Genomic DNA, 21,400 nt, shown 5'->3' with positions numbered 1-21,400 from the left:
AATTTGAAAATAAAGTTGGGAGGGGCCGCTTTTTTATTTTCCGGGCCCTTCGACACAGCCAGCCCACCCCGGCACATATCTCTAAGTTTTAACTAGTTGTACGTCACTAGGTCACGTGACATTCAACTGGCACGTCACTAGGTCACGTGACATTCAACTGGCACGTCACTATGTCACGTGACATTCAACTGGCACGTCACTTGGTCACGTGACATTCAACTGGCACGTCACTAGGTCACGTGACATTCAACTGGCACGTCACTAGGTCACGTGACATTCAACTGGCACGTCACTAGGTCACGTGACATTCAACTGGCACAACCAAACAAAAGACATTGTTGCACCAGCTAGTTTGATCACATAAAACATGGACACTATAGTATGTTGATGTAAACCTGGTGTATGACAACCAGGTGTATGGCAACCAGGTGTATGACAATGACAACCTGCTTATGACAATGACAACCTGGTTATGATAACGACAACCTGGTATGACAACCTGGTGTATGGCAACCAGGTGTATGACAACCAGGTGTATGACAATGACAACCTGGTGTATGACAGTATGACAACCTGGTGTATGACAACCAGGTGTATGACAACCACATATGGAACAACCAGATATTATAAAAAAAACATGAATGGAACAGCTTTTGTATATGACGTCACAGTTTTTGTGGTGGGTGCGGACTGGGGGAGTTGGTGGGGGTGTAGTGGGGGAGGTGGTGGGGTGTAGTGGGGGAGGTTGTGGTGGGCGGTGTAGTGGGGGGATGTAGTGGGGGAGGCGGTGGGGGAGGTTGTGGTGGGCGGTGAAGTGGGAGACAGAGATCCAAATTGTGGCCAACTTTATCAGACTGCCCACCCACATGTGCGAGACAGACCAAAGCCAGCTATTTGATCTGTCGTGGGGGGGGGGGAGAAGATCTCTGGCAATAAGAGAGTGGTGTAAACTGGACTGTGACGTCATTTAAAGAAAGTGCGAAACTAAACCATTACAAAAATTATTATGACGTAATCAACAGTCTACAACATATACAACATACGCCATACCAGTGTACAACATACAACATATGCTATACCAATGTATAACATACAACACACGCCATATCAATGTACAACATATACAGGGGACCATCTAACGGATACAACACGGACATTACCGTCCAACGCTGGCAGAGGCATGCATCGCATCAAGGTGAGTGGTTGGCACGTGAGTGGTTGGCAGGTGAGTGGTTGGCGGGTTGGTCAGGGGTGGTGTGGGCATGCATCAAGGTGAGTGGTTGGCGGGTTGGTCAGGGGTGGTCAGGGATGGTGTGGGCATGCATCAAGGTGAGTGGTTGGCGGGTTGGTCAGGGATGGTGTGGGCATGCATCAAGGTGAGTGGTTGGCGGGTTGGTCAGGGGTGGTGTGGGCATGCATCAAGGTGAGTGGTTGGCGGGTTGGTCAGGGGTGGTCAGGGATGGTGTGGGCATGCATCAAGGTGAGTGGTTGGTGGTTGGGTCAGGGGTGGTGTGGGCATGCATCAAGGTGAGTGGTTGGCGGGTTGGTCAGGGGTGGTGTGGGCATGCATCAAGGTGAGTGGTTGGTGGTTGGGTCAGAATGAAGGTGTGACAGTGAGTAGAAATAGCAGTGGTGTTTGGGGGGGGGGGGTTGGAGTTGCATGGTAGAGGTGGTGGCATCAAGGAGGTGTAGCACGGAGGAGGGGCGGCATGGGGGAGGGGAAGGCATGGGGAGGGGAAGGCATGCAAAAGGTGAGGCAAATGAGGAAAAAGGAAAAATTAAAACGTGCATCGAATGTTTGGTTAGTCACAATTTTTAAAAATAGCCAATAATATATAAAACTGATTAGATCTAAAAAAAAAAAAAAGTATTAATCAATCAATTAAACGTGATTGATCTAAAAAAAAATTTGAAGAAGAAAATTGTTAGTAAGGTTTGTGAGTTGTCAAATCAAATTACCTGCAACAAAAACATGCAACAATTTCATGGATAATAAAATGTGGAACTGGAAAACAAAAACCGACGCCATTAATGGCCGTAACTGCTCGTAAACTTTTGGAAAACTCTTCTGTAACCAACAAGCAAACTTATTTTGTTTTAATTATATGGTTTCATTCATTTTTTTTAAACCATACGTTCAACCTAAACCTAATGGCTTGCTGCATCTGTCATTCGTTTGCTGGATGGAAGTCGACTGTCTGAGATAACATGACGGACAGATGTTGGACGGGCACATCATGCACAGAAAACCACAAGACGTGTTTTTAATTACACTAACTGTTAGTGCTAATTATCATGCATTTTACACAACACTTAACATGCTGTTAGTCTATAGTAACCATAGCAACAAGAAGTACCGCCATGCAGGCCTAGCCTGGGGGGGAGGGGGGGGGGGGTGTAGTTATTCCAACTCCCTCACCAGTACTGTAGGATTAAAACTTAACCCAAAACCTACGTTAACCTTAGCTCTAGACATTTGTAGTCTCCATCAGTTTAAGACAAAACCAAGCAATAAGCTTACCGTTAACCATAACTAGCATACACTTAAACGTTCTCTAACTCTTTGATGCAACGGATCACTAATTCGACGATTAATTAATTTATATTAATTAATGTGTCAAATGATATCGTTTGATGAGAGAGAAAAAAAAACAAGTAATTGTTTTAAACAATTACATTCCGTTTAAAAGATCAAAAGTAAGAAAGTGATTGGCTACCTGAGACCCGGCCATAGAGGTCATCGTCCAGCAGAGGCCGCCAGCCACTGGGCCAGCGGTAGTCGGCCATGTACACCGTCCATCTGTAGCTCTCTGACTGGCCGCAGTTGTCGCACGAGCAGTCCAGCGCCACGCGGGAGGACTGAAGCACCTTGTAGCCGTCTGCTATCTGGTAGTACACACTGCCCGTGGCGGGGCTGGGGTGGGGCGGGGTCAAGGTCATCACAAGTTGGACAATTACATTTTTAAAACAGGTATAGTTGGTCAGTTGGTCAGGTACAGTTGGTTAGGTACAGTTGGTCAGTTGGTCATGTACAGTTGGTCAGTTGGTAAGTACAGTTGGTCAGGTACAGTTGGTCAGTTGGTCAGGTACAGTTGGTCAGGTACAGTTGGTCAGGTACAGTTGGTCAGGTACAGTTGGTCAGGTACAGTTGGTCAGTTGGTCAGGTACAGTTGGTCAGTTGGTCAGGTACAGTTGGTCATGTACAGTTGGTCATGTACAGTTGGTCAGGTACAGTTGGTCATTTGGTCAGGTACAGTTGGTCAGGTACAGTTGGTCAGGTACAGTTGGTCAGGTACAGTTGGTCAGGTACAGTTGGTCAGGTACAGTTGGTCAGCTACAGTGGGTCAGTTACAGCTGGTCAGGTACAGTTGGTCTGGTACAGTTGGTCAGTTGGTCAGGTACAGTTGGTCTGGTACAGTTGGTCAGGTACAGTTGGTCAGGTATAGTTGGTCAGGTACAGTTGGTCAGGTACAGTTGGTCAGGTACAGTTGGTCAGGTACAGTTGGTCAGGTACAGTTGGTCAGGTACAGTTGGTCAGGTACAGTTGGTCAGGTACAGTTGGTCAGGTACAGTTGGTCAGGTACAGTTGGTCAGGTACAGTTGGTCAGGTACAGTTGGTCAGGTACAGTTGGTCAGGTACAGTTGGTCAGGTACAGTTGGTCAGGTACAGTTGGTCAGGTACAGTTGGTCAGGTACAACTGTGTGGCTACCTGATGGTAGCAGTGGGCGGGTCTCCCTCCACGACCTTGAGATACAAGATGGCGCTGGTCTTTCTGGTGTCCTTGGCCAGGTACACAGTTATTCTGGGGAGAAAACAGTCACGTGACCGTACACACCCACAGGTGATATACACCAGTGGCGGAACTAGAAAAAAAGGGCCACCCCGCAAAAAAAATTCTGGGGCCCCCCTTCTATATATATATGTATATATATGTATATATATATATATATATATATATATATATATATATATATATATATATATATATATATATATATATATATATATATATATATATATATATATATATATATATATATATATATATATATATATATATATACATACAAACACAGACACAAACACTGGATACTCATTTCTGGTCTGATCGGGTTTTGAAAAAAATTGTCTTTTTTTTTCAATTTAAACATATTACAACATGTCATATGTGTGGGTACATTAGTCTGTTTTGAAATTATTATTTTTTTAGAATTAGAACTAGTTTATTCAATGTTTGCTGTAACATGATATGGAAACTGAATTAAAGCCGGTCAAAAAAAAAATATAAAACGTGAGAGCTTTGTATGTGTAATGGTTTCTCGGGTTATGTTTATTTTAATGTTTTTTGGTATTTATATTATTTGTTTTAAATATATTTCATTTTTGTGCTATGTCAATCTTTCGATTGTATTAAAAAAAAATAATAATTAAAAGAAGTAATTGATTTTTAATTTGTTTAGTACAAATATATTAAAAGGAGCTTATGAGCACCCCAATTTAACTATTTAAAAAAGGGAAATAAGTCATGGAAGTGTTTTGAACGTTTGCATCTCTTTCACAGTACAGCTCAGGCATATTTTTTTTACGCAACGGCATGTGTTAGCTACTGTATAACATCACTACTGTAGTAGATCTGTTTGTTATTTACAAAAGCTTTTACCGTCATGTCAAAAATGCAAGAATTTTTTTTTAAACTATAAGAAATTGATTATGGTCTGCTCTGGGCCCCCAAATGGCGTGGGCCCCCCCCCCCCGCACTGCGGGGTCTGGCGGCACTGTAGTTCCGCCCCTGATATACACACACACATGTCGTGCACCATCTGGTTACATTTGCTTCTGTCATCCCCCCCCCCCCCACCACATTTATCTTGTGAAGCTGAAAACCCCACCCCCAACCCCACCCATTACACACACCGTACGCATCACAACACCCAACCACCATTACAACAACCCTTTGTCACACAAACAATCCTTACAGTCACTACCACCATTACCAACCCAACAACTACCAACACCACCACTATCATTATCAAACCACCAACCCAACCCAACACCACCACCCCCCCCCCCCCATCTCCCCCCTCCCCATCCCCCCCCCCCCCCCCCCCCCCCACTCACCTGTAACGACTAAGCTGAAACTTGCTGATGTCGAGACTCTGGGTCTGGCCCGTCATGTTGAAGCCGCCGGCCAGGTAGGAGGTGGTGTCCGTGGGGGAGTCCAGGTTCTCACAGACCCAGCCTGTCACCGTCAGACCCTGGTCAACACAGGCACGGGGGGTAGAGGTTAAGGTCAACACAGGCACGGGTTAGATGTCAAGGTCAACACCGGCACGGGGTTAGGGTCAAGGTCAACATCTAGTCACACACACCTTGCCACACACCCTCTCACACACCTCCCTCAAACGTTAGATGACCACCAAACCAATCACTGACCACCCACGGACATCAAATGACGTCATACCTGAGTGACATTCGGGCTGACGTCAGGATCCAGGGAGTAGTCTGTGGGGTTCAGATCCAGCCTTTGGGCCGTCCCTCTCTGAATCTCGCTCACACCCCCGGCCACCATGATACCAATCAGGTCCGTTTTGGTGATCTGAAAATAAGTCTCGTGATAATCTCAATACGTGACAAGCTGAACACGTGACCAACTAAACAGAGTTTCTTCCAGGCTTAGCCCCCCCACCCCCGAAGAAAGTCTACCGCCCCCCCCCCCTCACCGCCCCCCAGAAAATTTCAAGTGCCCCCCCCCCCCAGGAGAAAAAAGTCTGGAAGAAACACTGCAACTAAACATGTGGATGTCAACTCACCTTGATGTATGTGAATGTTGTGGATGTCATGTGGATGTCAACTCACCTTTATGTGCGTGAATGTTGTAGATGTCAACTCACCTTTATGTGCGTGAATGTTGTGGATGTCAACTCACCTTGATGTGTGTGAATGTTGTAGATGAGTAAGCGCTTCCACCAGGCGCCCCCGCGCCCGTCATCTCCATGGTGTAGTAGACCCTGTAAAGGCCAAGGTCAAAGAAACGAGGTGGGAAGGTCACCTCGGCCTTGGTAGTGTCAAGGTTGGCCAGTGAAATATTCTCGATGACCTACAGAACAGATAGCATCAAAATGTCAAGATAAACTTCTCTCACTGGATCACTCACGTCGCTCAAATGTATCAACCTGCAGCCTACTATTAAGACGGTACCATGCGGTACCTGACATTTGGCCACCTCACATGCGGTACCTGACATTTGGCCACCTCACATGCTGTACCTGACATTTGGCCACCTACCGAGCTGTACCTGACATTTGGCCACCTCACATGCTGTACCTGACATTTGGCCACCTACCGAGCTGTACCTGACATTTGGCCACCTCACATGCTGTACCTGACATTTGGCCACCTACCGAGCTGTACCTGACATTTGGCCACCTACCATGCTACACTGACATTTGGCCACCCACCATGTTGTACCTGACATTTGGCCACCTACCATGCTATACGTGACATTTGGCCACCTACCATGTTACACTGACATTTGGCCACCCACCATGCTGTACCTGACATTTGGCCACCTACCGTGCTGTACCTGACATTTGGCCACCCACCATGCTGTACCTGACATTTGGCCACCCACCATGCTGTACCTGACATTTGGCCACCTACCATGCTACACTGACATTTGGCCACCCACCATGCTGTACCTGACATTTGGCCACCCACCATGCTGTACCTGACATTTGGCCACGTACCATGCTGTACCTGACATTTGGCCACCTACCATGTTACACTGACATTTGGCCACCCACCATGCTGTACCTGACATTTGGCCACCTACCGAGCTGTACCTGACATTTGGCCACCTACCATGCTGTACCTGGCATTTGGCCACCCACCATGCTGTACCTGAAATTTGGCCACCTACTGTGCTGTACCTGACGTTTGGCCACCTACCATGCTGTACCTGACATTTGGCCACCCACCATGCTGTACCTGACATTTGGCCACCCACCATGCTGTACCTGAAATTTGGCCACCTAATGTGCTGTACCTGAAATTTGGCCACCTACCGTGCTCCAGCGCTCATCTATTCTCTCCACCCTCCATGACTTGACATTGGCCAAGCTGGCCACACACTGGATGTTGGTCAGACCTCTGACCGTCAACTTCTGGCTCCTCTTGTACACCTCTGGGGCCGTGAAGTAAGGTCTCCTGGTGACGGGGGGAGGGGGGGAGGGGGAGGTCAGGTTTGTGATAAATATTGGTTTATTTAATGTCATAGATTCTATCTCCACTGGAGCGGTGTTTAGTGTGTTTTGTAACTGTTCAACTCTACAGTGGGCTGATAGTTTATAGTCAACTTGGTGAACTGACGCCATGAACAGGAAATGGACAACATGACGTCATGAACAGGACAACATGACGTCATGAACAGGACAAAATGACGTCATGAACAGGACAAAATGACAAACAGGACAAAATGACGTCATGAACAGGACAAAATGACGTCATGAACATGACAAAATGACGTCATGAACAGGACAAAATGACAAACAGGACAAGATGACGTCATGAACAGGACAACATGACGTCATGAACAGGACAACATGACGTCATAAACAGGACAACATGACGTAATGAACAGGACAACATGACGTCATAAACATGTGACCTACTTAGATCCAGTAATGTTTTATTTTGACATTGTATAATACCTTATATGGATTGATGGTGCAACTACCGGGGTTTTTCCACTGTCTTATTAAGGGTGTCTAGGACCCAGAAATTTTCCATCAAGATCTGATTGATTAATTCTGATCAGATGACCATCCCAACCAATGGCTACATGAGTTGAGGATAACCTCCCCTGTTGCATAAGTCTTTAACTAGATCGCACAGACGCAACACGAGGCAGTCTACCTTGATCAAACGGTCTATTAGGACCAAGCCGTCCATATTGTCCGGCAATAGATTCTGACCATTTGAAGTGAGAGAGCTTAAGTCCTGAGTGTGCTATGCTTTCTTAAGTTGTTTTAGTATTCTAGTATAATATTACTTGTCGCCAAGTGATTCCTGATGCTATAACAGTGTTGTGTGACCTGTGGCTATTTTTATACAGTGTTAAAATCTGTGATAGTATTTTTTCTTACGCTTTGTAAGTTGGGTTTTGTTATTTTCCAAATTAAATATTTTATCTCGTTTAACCTAGTGTTCTGCCACAACTGTGTTCGCTTATTAAAGGTTGTATGCAGATTGAATGAGTTGTTAACTTCAATAGTATCACTAGTTTTCCCTAGACATCGAAGTCGAGCCCTAGTGTGTTGTTGAGTTAGTGTTCATTCATTTAGGCTTTAAGTCATTTGCATATAACCCCGAAAAAAGAATCCGGGGACGTTCACTATCTATCTGGCTGGTAGATAGGTAAACGTTACAAAGTGGGGGCTCGCCGAGATTTAATCTGTCGTTCCAGTTGTTGGTTATATCAGTTAAACTCTAAGTTAGTTTGATTTAGTTGTTTTTCTATCCAGTGAAGCCGTGTTATTGAAACGCGCGCAGGCTAGAATTATCTAGGTCAAAAGTCAGACGTGTCACGTCCTAGATTGAAGAGGTCAAGTACACGGCCCAACGCTCTGTGTTAATTTAAAGAATCTAGGCTTGTTGTGATTTTGAAAGTTAGTGAAATGGAATCTTTTTTGGCTAATCCCACTGTTGAGGATGTAGAAAAGTTGAGTAGAAAAGTTTTGATTAGTGTTGTTAAGGAATTGAAATTGGATTATTCTGTTACGCAGAAGTCAGAGGTGTTGAGAGATAAAATTGTTGTTCATTTTATTAACGAAGGGGTATTTGATGAAAGTTTGTTGGCTGGTGTGTTACTCCGTGAGGAGAAAGTTGCTTTAGAGAAGGCATTAAAAGAACAGGAGTTAGAGGTTAAAATTGCTTTAGATAGGAGGAGGTTGGAATCAGAATTTGGTAAAGTTAGTGATGTCACTTCTCTGGTAGATCCAAAAAAGTTGTCGGTGGGGCAAGTGATTGCCAAATTTGGGAAATTAGTTCCTAAATTTGATGAAACAGATTTGGTCGTTTTCTTTAACTCATTTGAGAGTTTAGCGAAGACATGTGAATGGCCCGAAACTTCCATTACTGCTTTATTGAGCTCGGTCCTTACAGGGAAAGCTGCAAAAACATACCAGGCACTCTCTCACGACGTTCAAAATAACTATAGTTTGGTCAAGACTGCCATTTTGAAGGCCTACGAACTGACACCCGAGGCCTATCGGATGAAATTCCGAGCACTCCGCAAGTTACCCACTCAATCATATGTGGAATTTCTCTTTGAAAAGGAGAAAATATTCTCAAGGTGGCTACACTCTGAGGAAGTTTCTGAGTTTGAGAAACTCAGGTCACTTATCCTAAGGGAAGAATTCCTAACGTCCCTGCCTGAAGAGATACGACTTCACATACTGGATAACAAGATAATTGACATCCAGAAGGCTGCTGAGTCGGCTGACACATATATGTTGGTGCATAAGAAACCACCAGTGTCAGGAAACCGCCTCAACCCCGTGCTTCCCCTTTTTGGCAGCAATCCTCCTGTTGGCCAACACGTGAAGGCATCACAGTCCAGAGAGAAACCAAGATCAACTCTCAATCGTCGAGCAGTATGCCAGTTCTGCAAAAGACCTGGTCATCTTGTCAAGGACTGTTACAAACGTCGTCAATATAACAGAGAGGTGGTGCGTACTTCTGCGCACTATGCTTTATCCCCTCAAGCAGCCAGTTCAACTATGAACTCTAGAATTCTAAAGGACTCTAACCCTAAGTGTCCGCAAGAAGGTAGTCAAGTCTCCACACATTATGTGCAGTCACATTTTGACTGTTCTCGCCACCATCCAGTTTCTTCCGAGTCTACCGATCTCGAGGGATCGAGAAAAGTTGACTTTTCATCTTTCATTGCCGAAACCATCATTAGCAAACCAGGTGATCCGTTGTCTCAGCGGAATATCACCGTCCTAAGAGACACAGGAGCGTCACAATCTCTTCTTTTGAAAAGTTCAATGGACATTACACCAGAGACGAACACCGGAATTATTTCCATTATCCAGGGAGTGGGGACAAAATCTACTGTCGTCCCTCTACACAAGTTTGCCCTGAAACATCATCTCGTCGAAGGTGAGGTCATTTTAGGTGTGATAGATAGTATTCCTGTCCCAGGAGTACACCTACTTCTAGGGAATGACCTTGCGGGAAGCAAAGTATACCCCTGTACGGTTTCAGACCCTTTGTCAACAGTTCCAGATAATGATAATGAACTGTATCCTGCATGTGTGGTGACAAGAAGCCAGACCAAACAATTGGCTGACACAACGTCTGAATCACATCTACCATCATCGTCAAGAAATTCGACTCCCAAACTGGAGTCTATGCTTCCAGAGAACACAAGCCTGGGCTTACCCCTGAGGATATCTCAGGAAGACATCATTAAAGCTCAACAAGTCGACGCGGAACTCCAAGCAATGGTCGAAAAATCTCTATCATCGGACGATGGAGAATATTTCTCCGAGAACGGCCTCTTCTTTCGTCGCGCTATACCAGTGAATGCCTCACCAGCCGAACCATGGTTGGGTAAAAACCAGCTGTGGGTCCCTCCACCTTATCGGCATGAAATACTGAAACTGGCACATGGCCATCCAATGTCAGCGCACCCAGGAGTCACTAAAACGACGGCGAAGATCAAAGAACTGTTCTTTTGGCCCAAAATGAGAAATGATGTGTCGCGTTACTGCAAAAGTTGCACGAACTGTCAGTTGGCCGGAAAACCAAACCAGAAAATTCCTAAGGCCCCTTTGAGTCCGATTCCTGTATTAGAAGAACCCTTTTCTAAAATCGTCATGGACTGTGTAGGTCCCTTGCCTAAAACCAAGGCGGGCAACGAGTACCTACTTACCTTTATGTGTTCAAGTACCCGTTTTCCCGAGGCGTTCCCCTTACGGAACATTAAGGCAAAGACTGTAGTCAGAGCCATGACCCGGTTCTTCACTACCTTTGGATTACCTAGAATCGTCCAAACAGATCAAGGCAGCAACTTCACCAGTCACCATTTTCAGGAAGCACTAGCCAAGCTAGGCGTTACCCACATCACCAGCTCAGCCTACCACCCCCAGTCTCAAGGCGTACTTGAGAGGTTCCACCAAACCCTCAAAACCATGCTAAGAATAGTCGCTAATAGTAACACCCAATGGGATGAGACTGTTCCTTGGATTATTTTCGCCGCGAGGGACTGTGTCCAGGAAGCTTTAGGTTACTCTCCTTTTCAACTTGTGTTTGGACATTCTGTCCGTGGTCCCCTGAAGCTGATCCACGAACGTTGGACAGGTACCAGTGATCATCCAGTGGAAAACTTTGACGATTTTCACGTTCGACTGAAAGCCGTGTGCGAAATGGCTCACAAGAACTTAAGAAAGGCCCAAGTGAGAATGAAAGGACTGTATGATAAGAGTTCTCGTAAACGAACATTCAATCCAGGCGACAAAGTTCTTGTGTTAGTGCCTAATCTGAACAATGCGTTATCCTTGAGATATTGTGGACCCTTTACTGTGCATTCAAAATTAAGTGATTTGAACTATGTTGTCAATACGCCCGACAGAAGAAAGAAACAGACAGTGTATCATGTTAACTCACTGAAAAAGTATTATGATAATTGTAACAATTTTCATTCCACAGCTAAAATTACTTTACCTGTATGTTCAAATGTTTCTGATGATGTGATACATGATAAATGGAAAACCCCAAAATTGGTAAATTCTTCCTTTTTAGATCATCTAAATGACCACCTTATGCATTTGTCCACAGAGGAAAGCTATAGATTGTCTCAGTTATTTGAGACATTTCCCTCTATTTTTGGGGATGTCCCCAAAGAAGCGAAGGTTTCACCTCATGATGTAGGCGTAGGTGACGCAAAACCCATCAAACAACACCCCTATAGAGTTAGCCCCGAAAAAGCTGTTTTGATAAAAGATGAAATTGATTATATGCTCAAGAATGATATCATTGAGCCCAGTTTCAGCAACTGGAGTTCCCCATGTCTCCTAGTACCGAAAGACGGTGGATCTTTCAGGTTTGTGACCGACTTTAGGAAGGTAAATGCGCTCACCAAAGCTGATTCCTATCCATTACCTCGAATAGAAGACGTTATTGATAAAGTTGGTCAAGCTAAGATAATTTCCAAAATTGATTTACTTTCAGGATACTGGCAAATCCCATTATCTGACCGTGCAAAAGAAATATCTGCTTTTGTAACCCCTAATGGTTGTTATAGATACAAACGTATGCCCTTTGGTATGCGAAATGCTGGCCAAACCTTCCAGAGGGTCATTAACTCTGTCATTGCTGACATAGACCAATGTGAGGCCTACATCGATGATATAGTTGTATTTTCTAATACTTTTGAAGAACATATTGTTCAGTTGACTAACCTTTTTAGAAAATTGTCTGAAGTGAATTTTACTGTAAACTTGCATAAAAGTGATTTCTGTAAAGGTTCAATTACCTATTTGGGTTATCAAGTGGGAACGAACCAAGTTCGGCCCATTGAAGCTAAAGTAGATGCTATTGTAAGGTTACCTCCTCCCAAAAATTGTAAAGAAATCAAAAAGTTCCTTGGGATGGCTGGTTACTATAGGCGGTTCTGTCAAAACTTTTCAGCTATTGCTGAACCTCTTACTGCATTATTGAAAAAGGGTGTTGAGTTTGAATGGTCAAATAAATGTCATGAAGCTTTTTTAACCATTAAGTCATTTTTATCTAATGCTCCTGTTATGGCTGCACCAGATTTCAGCAAGCCCTTTAAACTTGCCATTGATGCTAGCAACTTAGCCATTGGTTCAGTCCTATTTCAAGAAGACAACATGGGGATTGACCATCCCATTGCTTTTTTTTCCAGGAAGTTAAATGAGAACCAAAAGAATTACTCTACTATTGAAAAAGAAGCTTTAGCTTTGGTTTTGTCATTACAACATTTTGAAGTCTATGTCACTTCTTCAACCAATCCAGTCAGAGTGTTTTCTGACCATGATCCCCTGAAATTTACCTCTAAGTTAGGACAGACAAATCAAAGAATATTGAGATGGTGTTTATATTTCCAAAATTTTAATCTGGAAATTTCACACATTAAGGGTAGTGATAATGTTGTGGCTGATTGTTTGTCAAGGATGTAAAATCTTATTACACACATTGATCATGTGACATGTTTTATGGTTCATTAGGAACATACACAATTGTTGTGTTTGGGTGACACTCACATGAAAATGAGTGGTATGAGTTTTGAATTTTTCAAAATTCCAATGCTGTTGAATATTTTATTTATTTTCAGGTGAACCTTAATTAAAGGTGGTTTTTGATTATATGGAATCTTTTATGATAATATGTCTCATATGACTCAGTTGATATTGTAGCTAGTCATTGAAATAAAGGTCTTACCCTGGCGGGTTTACCACTTTTAATATCCACATGGAAATATTGTAATACCCTTTTCTGAGGGATTTTGATGTGTAATTATTTTTTGAAGGGTTACTCCCCTTTCACCAATTGTAAAAGTTTGAGTTACTTCCCTTTTATGTTCAGGGATATTTTCATCTGGTATTATGATTTTGATTGCCTACATTTGTAAAACATTTTTTTTATTTCATTGCCAGATTGGTTCCTTATGTATGTTTTTGTGGAACCTATCTGTCACTTCCAAAAAGGGAGGGGATGTGACCTACTTAGATCCAGTAATGTTTTATTTTGACATTGTATAATACCTTATATGGATTGATGGTGCAACTACCGGGGTTTTTCCACTGTCTTATTAAGGGTGTCTAGGACCCAGAAATTTTCCATCAAGATCTGATTGATTAATTCTGATCAGATGACCATCCCAACCAATGGCTACATGAGTTGAGGATAACCTCCCCTGTTGCATAAGTCTTTAACTAGATCGCACAGACGCAACACGAGGCAGTCTACCTTGATCAAACGGTCTATTAGGACCAAGCCGTCCATATTGTCCGGCAATAGATTCTGACCATTTGAAGTGAGAGAGCTTAAGTCCTGAGTGTGCTATGCTTTCTTAAGTTGTTTTAGTATTCTAGTATAATATTACTTGTCGCCAAGTGATTCCTGATGCTATAACAGTGTTGTGTGACCTGTGGCTATTTTTATACAGTGTTAAAATCTGTGATAGTATTTTTTCTTACGCTTTGTAAGTTGGGTTTTGTTATTTTCCAAATTAAATATTTTATCTCGTTTAACCTAGTGTTCTGCCACAACTGTGTTCGCTTATTAAAGGTTGTATGCAGATTGAATGAGTTGTTAACTTCAATAGTATCACTAGTTTTCCCTAGACATCGAGATCGAGCCCTAGTGTGTTGTTGAGTTAGTGTTCATCCATTTAGGCTTTAAGTCATTTGCATATTACCCCGAAAAAAGAATCCGGGGACGTTCACTATCTATCTGGCTGGTAGATAGGTAAACGTTACAAACAAGACAAGATGGCGCTACCTGTTGTGGATGTTGACTGTCGGTCGAGCGCAGTCAAAGCCGCTGATGCTGAACGTGATGGTCAGCTTGACTTCCGATTGGCTGTTCTTGGCGGTGGCGGTGAAGACGTACTCACCGTCCGACCCGTAGGTGTGGTTCAAAACCCCGGACCGTGGTTTGAGGAGATCGGTCATGGCGTGCTTGTCCGCCTCAGCCACGGATCTGGTGGATGGTGGTCAATATAAGTTGTCAGGGTTCGGTCAATACAAACTGTCAGGGTTCGGTCAATACAAGCTGTCAGGGTTCGGGTCAATACAAACTGTCAGGGTTCGGGTCAATACAAACTGTCAGGGTTCGGGTCAATACAAACTGTCAGGGTTCGGTCAATACAAGCTGTCAGGGTTCGGTCAATACAAGCTGTCAGGGTTTGGTCAATACAAGCTGTCAGGGTTCGGTCAATACAAGCTGTCAGGGTTCGGTCAATACATGCTGTCAGGGTTTGGTCAATACAAACTGTCAGGGTTCGGTCAATATAAACTGTCAGGGTTCGGTCAATACAAGCTGTCAGGGTTCGGGTCAATACAGGCTGTCAGGGTTCGGGTCAATACAAACTGTCAGGGTTCGGTCAATACAAGCTGTCAGGGTTTGGTCAATACAAACAGTCAGGGTTCGGGTCAATATAAATTGTCAGGGTTCGGGTCAATACAAACTGTCAGGGTTCGGGTCAATACAAGCTGTCAGGGTTCGGTCAACATGGTTCTGGTGAAGACATTTGAACACTCGTTGTGATCAAACTGGCCGTCTCATTGAACTTACAGGAAAATATATCACAACAAAATCTTATTCTACTCATCTAGGATGTAACCCTTTTTACGTAACTCTACATGCCTGAGACAAAAATCGACTCACCTACTAAATCTACTGACCGAAGACTTAAATCTACTCACCTAAGACGTAAATCTACTCAACTAAGTCGTAAATCTACTTACGAAAAGCTGCTATCGGTACAGAGTGTAAGATCGTTGGCGTAGATCTCCTTGACACCATCGTTGTAGTCGACATAGAGACACGTCCCTGATCCGATCTTGTTAAAGCTGACGTTGAAATATTTGTACTCGTTGGCTCGGGCCTGGGGAGAGGGGGAGATGGTCTCAGGGAGATGGTCTCAGGGAGATGGTCTCAGGGAGATGGTCTCAGATGGTCTCAGGGAGATGGTCTCAGGGAGATGGTCTCAGGGAGATGGTCTCAGGGGGATGGTCTCAGGGAGATGGTCTCAGGGAGATGGTCTCAGGGAGATGGTCTCAGGGAGATGGTCTCAGGGAGATGGTCTCAGGGAGATGGTCTCGTGAGATGGTGAGAAGGTCTCAGGGGGATGGTCTCAGATGGTCTCAGGGAGATGGTCTCTGGACATTATATATATGTTGTAGAGTATGGAGGAAGACAAGAGAGTGAGACAATGACCCAAACCTTGAGGTTGTATTCGACCACTGTGAAGTTCTCGATGAGTTCAACTAGTATGAGGGTCATGGGAGTGATGGAGGCTGAGAACATGGGGTTGTAGGCCGTGATGCTCACTCGAAATGTGTCCATCTGAAACAGTAGAAACAGGTAGTGGGGGGTTAAAGTTTTTACAACAGTAGAAACAGGTTGTGGAGGGTTAACTCCTGCACGTAGGCCTACTTGATGTTTAATTAAACTGCTTGATATGCAGTTACAGTGCAAATTTGACAATTTTAGTCATGACAATACAACCTACTTAATTCAAACTGTAGGTACAGATCGCTAAATATAAGTGTTAGTCCCCAGTACTTGCAAGATATGAGGATACTGAGAACATACTGGTTAGATTTTTTAAATATACTTTTGGGGTGTATGTACACGATACTGAAGCAATGCTGGTTAGATTTTTTAAAATATTCCGTTGAGGTGTATGCACACGATACTAAAGGAATGCTGGTATGGTTTAAAAAAAAGATACCTTTGGGGTGTATGCACACGATACTGAAGCAATGCTGGTATGGTTTTAAAAAGATACCTTTGGGGTGTATGCACATGATACTGAAGCAATGCTGGTATGGTTTAAAAAAGATACCTTTGGGGTGTATGCACACGATACTGAAGCAATGCTGGTATGGTTTAAAAAAGATACCTTTGGGGTGTATGATACTGAAGCAATGCTGGTATGGTTTAAAAAAGATACCTTTGGGGTGTATGCACACGATACTGAAGCAATGCTTGTATGGTTTAAAAAAGATACCTTTCAGGTGTATGCACACGATACTGAAGCAATGCTGGTATGGTTTAAAAAATATACCTTTTGGGTGTATGCACACGATACTGAAGCAATGCTGGTATGGTTTAAAAAAGATACCTTTTGGGTGTATGCACACGATACTGAAGCAATGCTGGTATGGTTTAAAAAAGATACCTTTGGGGTGTATGCACACAATACTGAAGCAATGCTGGTATGGTTAAAAAAAGATACCTTTGGGAAGCTGATATCAAAGACTCTGGAGAACTTCTGGTAGTTGGTAGACTTGGATGTGGAGTCTGTTATTGTCACATTGTAGTGGCTGGCATAGGCTAGAGGGGAGACGGTACATTTGTAGAACGTACATAGCAACATAGGAATATATATATTGTGTTGTGTGTTTTGTGTGTATGCAATAGCAGCAGAAAGTACAGATGAGTATAAGTGTGTGAGAGTGCGTGTGTATGTGTGTGAGTGCGTGTTTATGTGTAAGTGCGTGTGTATATGAGTGTGAGTGCGTGTGTATGTGTGTGCGTGCGTGTTTATGTGTAAGAGCGTGTGTATATGAGTGTGAGTGCGTGTGTATGTGTGTGAGAGTGTGTGTGAGAGTGTGTGTATATGTGTGTGTGAGAGTGTGTGTGTGAGAGTGCGTGTGTATATGTGTGAGAGTGCGTGTGTATATGTGTGAGAGTGCGTGTGTATGTGTGTGTGAGTGCGTGTGAGAGTGTGTTTGAGAGTGTGTTTGAGAGTGTGTTTGAGAGTGTTTGTATATGTGTGTGAGAGTGCGTACGTGCGCGTGTGTGAGTGCGTGCGTGCTAGCGTGTGGGTGCCACTATACGTGTGGGTGTTGTGCTTATCTAACGAATGTACTGACAGCTCCCCACACAACAATCCTGCACATAGCCCTCACCGTTGTTGTCGTCAGTGACGATGAAGTATGTCGGCACGTTCTGGGGGTAGAGCCTGGAGCCGTTGTTGAAGCCAAACACCGTCTCGTTGGGCGGGATCTCAGCCAGGTAGTAGGCCTGGGCCTTTAGGTTCTGGAACTCTCGGTACACGCCCACCTGGGGGTAGGATACGGCGGGATATGACGTCAGTTTTATGACGTCAGTTTAATAATGTCAGTTTAATGACGCCAATGATAGGACGTCCATGAAATGACGTCAGTTACATGACGTCAGTGGCATGACGTCAATTACATGACGTCAGTGGCATGACGTCTATAGCGCTACTCACCATCAGTTGTCTGACAGCACGTGATGCGGCGTTGGACAGCACGGCCGTGGCGGTCAGCAGCCCGTCCTTGACATACGTGTGGCGGACGGTGAGCGTCGATGACGTCAGAAAGTACGGGCCAGCGTCGGTAGTTGAGTTGTCTCCGAAGTCCAGGGTGAAGTTGGCGTTGTCGGGCAGCGTGGGGTCGGAGTACGTGAGGGTGAAGGTCGTCGGATCTGTAGGGGGAGGGGAGGGGGCATGAACCAGAGGCTAGTCATGTCAGTCCATATGTCATTGTCATTTATGTCAGCAAAGTGGAACACACATCGCCAACACTTTGGAAAAGTTATTTATACTTCTGCTAATGGAAAAATTATTTATACTTCTGCTAATGGGAAAGTTATTTATACTTCTGCTAATGGGAAAGTTATTTATACTTCTGCTAATGGAAAAATTATTTATACTTCTGCTAATGGAAAAATTATTTATACTTCTGCTAATGGAAAAATTATTTATACTTCTGCTAATGGAAAAGTTATTTATACTTCTGGTAATTCAAAAAAAAATTCACTTCCGGTAAATTGAAATGTTTTTAAAAAACGACACACGTGTTGTCCGCGTGTGTAGAGAGTCACGTGACTGTACTCACTGCCAAAAATGACGTCACCGCTGGTCGTGACGGACACATACGGGTCCTTGATGCCCCTGATGACGTCAACAGTGTAGCTCAAGCTGACGGTCTCCAGGGGTGACGTGGCCGTGACCTTGATGGTCCTTGACCCTTTGCTGTTGTACGTCACATTCCTGGCGTCACACTGGTTTTTCCCGTTACCTGGTAGGTCAAGGTCACATTGTTGTAATCAGTCTAGACACCCGTGGGTCAAGGTCACATTGTTGTAATCAGTCTAGACACTCGTACGTCAAACTTTTTTTATTCACCCGTGATTTTATTCAATAGTTTTGCTATACAAATACTTATTCACGGAGTTCTTTCAAACTTAGAAAAACCACCACCTTATTTAAAATACACTGGAATTAATTTGACAACCACCCCACTTAGAAAAACCACCACCTTATTTAAAATACACTGGAATTAATTTGACAACCACCCCACTTAGAAAAACCACCACCTTATTTAAAATACACTGGAATTAATTTGACAACCACCCCACTTAGAAAACCACCACCTTATTTAAAATACACTGGAATTAATTTGACAACCACCCCACTTAGAAAAACCACCAGCTTATTTAAAATACACTGGAATTAATTTGACAAACATTCTATTAAACTGTACTGGATACAGTTTTTTTTAATACACTCTTTACACACCTGCTTCGTTAAAACATTCTTAATTACTCACGTTGGTCATTCCTTGCCACTCAAGAAAGATTCTCAAACATAACTTTGTATTATCCTAATACAACAGCGGTTATTGTATTATCCTCATATAACAGCGGTTATTGTATTACCCTAATACAACAGCGGTTATTGTATTACCCTAATACAACAGCGGTTATGGTATTACCCTAATACAACAGCGGTTATTGTATTACCCTAATACAACAGCGGTTATTGTATTACCCTAATACAACAGCGGTTATTGTATTACCCTAATACAACAGCGGTTATTGTATTACCCTAATACAACAGCGGTTATTGTATTACCACCATACGATAACCGTTGGATAGCACTATATACTCTTGAACTAAAAACAAAAGAGATAAATAAAATGTTGTAGCACTAATATTTTAACAAGGCTTTGGGGAGAGAAGTCTTCGTTTGATGGAGTAGGGCTTGTGGGTGACAGGACAAAAGATCTCCGGACAAATGATCTCAGGACAAATGATCTCAGGACAAATTATCTCCGGACAAATTATCTCAGGACAAATGATCTCAGGACAAATGATCTCAGGACAAAAGATCTCAGGACAAAAGATCTCAGGACAAAAGATCTCAGGACAAAAGATCTCAGGACAAAAGATCTCAGGACAAAAGATCTCAGGACAAAAGATCTCAGGACAAATGATCTCAGGACAAATTATCTCCGGACAAATTATCTCAGGACAAATTATCTCAGGACAAATGATCTCCGGACAAAAGATCTCCGGATAAAAGATCTCAGGACAAAAGATCTCCGGATAAAAGATCTTAGGACAAATGATCTCAGACAAATTAACTCACATCAAAATATTTATAGCATATATGAGGAATTTAGTCGATAAAAAAATAAAAATTGTGTCATTGGTTGTTTTGTTTTACTTTTTTATACATAATAATTGTGGATGAAAGTTTTTTTGCATAGCCTTGTCACACTACATTCAACAAATTTAAATTGCAATTAGAAGTTAAATATTTTGTAGAGGAAAACTTTGTTTTGATAGAGTAGACAGTAACAGAATCACTTGACATTTATAAAGACTCTGGCTCACCAAGTTAGGGGTTGAATTAATTAATTAGTCTCAATGGTTGTCATAATGGCTTAAGATGGCTGATTAATAAAATTAATTAATTATGTGAGTGTCGTATAAAAGAGATAAACATCAAAGATAAATCAAGATACATGTTTATACAGTGACCAGTGGGGTAGGCATGGGCTTAAGCCGCTATAGAATATATATATATATATATATATATATATATATATATATATATATAATACAATATATATATATAATACAATATATATATATATATATATATATATATATATATATATATATATATATATTGTATTATATAAAACAAAATATAAGTGCTAAATCCTGCCTATACCTTCAGTTTATATACATCTCAAAACATATACATTCAGTTTGGTTGCAATGTTAACTAAATTTGTTTAATTAGGAATTAACATGCAAACATGTATCCGTATGTGTATCAACTCATGACTTAAACTTTCGATTGGTAAGATCTCAAGACAAAAATTGGACAAGTGAAACTTTTAAATAGCCAAAAACTTAACACCGTTGATTTTTGTACGGCTTTAAAATAAAATACTGATAAAAAAAATTTAAAAGAATTAATTTGATCCGTGTAAGTGATGAAAATATAGCTTCGTGTTGACGCTTAGTAACGGATAAAACGATGAAAATATTGACAAACAGTAAACATTGACAAACGGTGAAAAATATTGAAAACATTACAGTTGTAAATGTTGAAAAAAATGTGTAACAATAATGTTGAATATGTGGAAAGAAATGTTGAAAAACATTGAAAAATAACTGTCAAAATATGTTGAAAAACATTGAAATAAAATCGAAAATTTCGAAAAAATGTTGATTTAAAAGAAGGTGAAAAAAATGTTGATAAAATGTTGATTTTAAAAACCATATATGTAAAACAGAACATTAAAATGAGAATGTAGAAAGACAGAAATAGAATTCGATATTAAGAACGACGTCAACCATAAACAATGACG

General features: G+C 42.4%; 1 protein-coding gene across 1 annotated transcript in view; it reads right to left on the bottom strand.

Annotated features, from left to right (window-relative positions):
- LOC131941308 (uncharacterized) overlaps positions 1–21,400 on the bottom strand; it is a 92,025-nt gene that overhangs the window by 10,502 nt on the left and 60,123 nt on the right. Inside the window, exons 19-31 of the mRNA XM_059300502.1 lie at positions 18,628–18,810; positions 18,000–18,214; positions 17,674–17,827; positions 16,998–17,095; positions 15,980–16,102; positions 15,502–15,641; positions 14,534–14,734; positions 7,066–7,207; positions 5,928–6,098; positions 5,463–5,597; positions 5,120–5,256; positions 3,711–3,803; positions 2,718–2,914 (exon numbers count right to left, since the gene is read on the bottom strand). Coding sequence (XP_059156485.1) covers positions 2,718–2,914; positions 3,711–3,803; positions 5,120–5,256; positions 5,463–5,597; positions 5,928–6,098; positions 7,066–7,207; positions 14,534–14,734; positions 15,502–15,641; positions 15,980–16,102; positions 16,998–17,095; positions 17,674–17,827; positions 18,000–18,214; positions 18,628–18,810 — 1,989 coding nt within the window. The remainder of the gene's footprint in view (positions 1–2,717; positions 2,915–3,710; positions 3,804–5,119; positions 5,257–5,462; positions 5,598–5,927; positions 6,099–7,065; positions 7,208–14,533; positions 14,735–15,501; positions 15,642–15,979; positions 16,103–16,997; positions 17,096–17,673; positions 17,828–17,999; positions 18,215–18,627; positions 18,811–21,400) is intronic.

The sequence above is a fragment of the Physella acuta genome, unplaced genomic scaffold (genome assembly GCF_028476545.2).
Source record: "Physella acuta isolate Inbredline_101_S28 unplaced genomic scaffold, ASM2847654v3 ptg000357l, whole genome shotgun sequence".
NCBI lineage: Eukaryota > Metazoa > Mollusca > Gastropoda > Physidae > Physella > Physella acuta.
The sequence above is the reverse complement of the archived record's forward strand: the minus strand, read 5'-3'. Positions and strand labels throughout refer to the sequence as shown.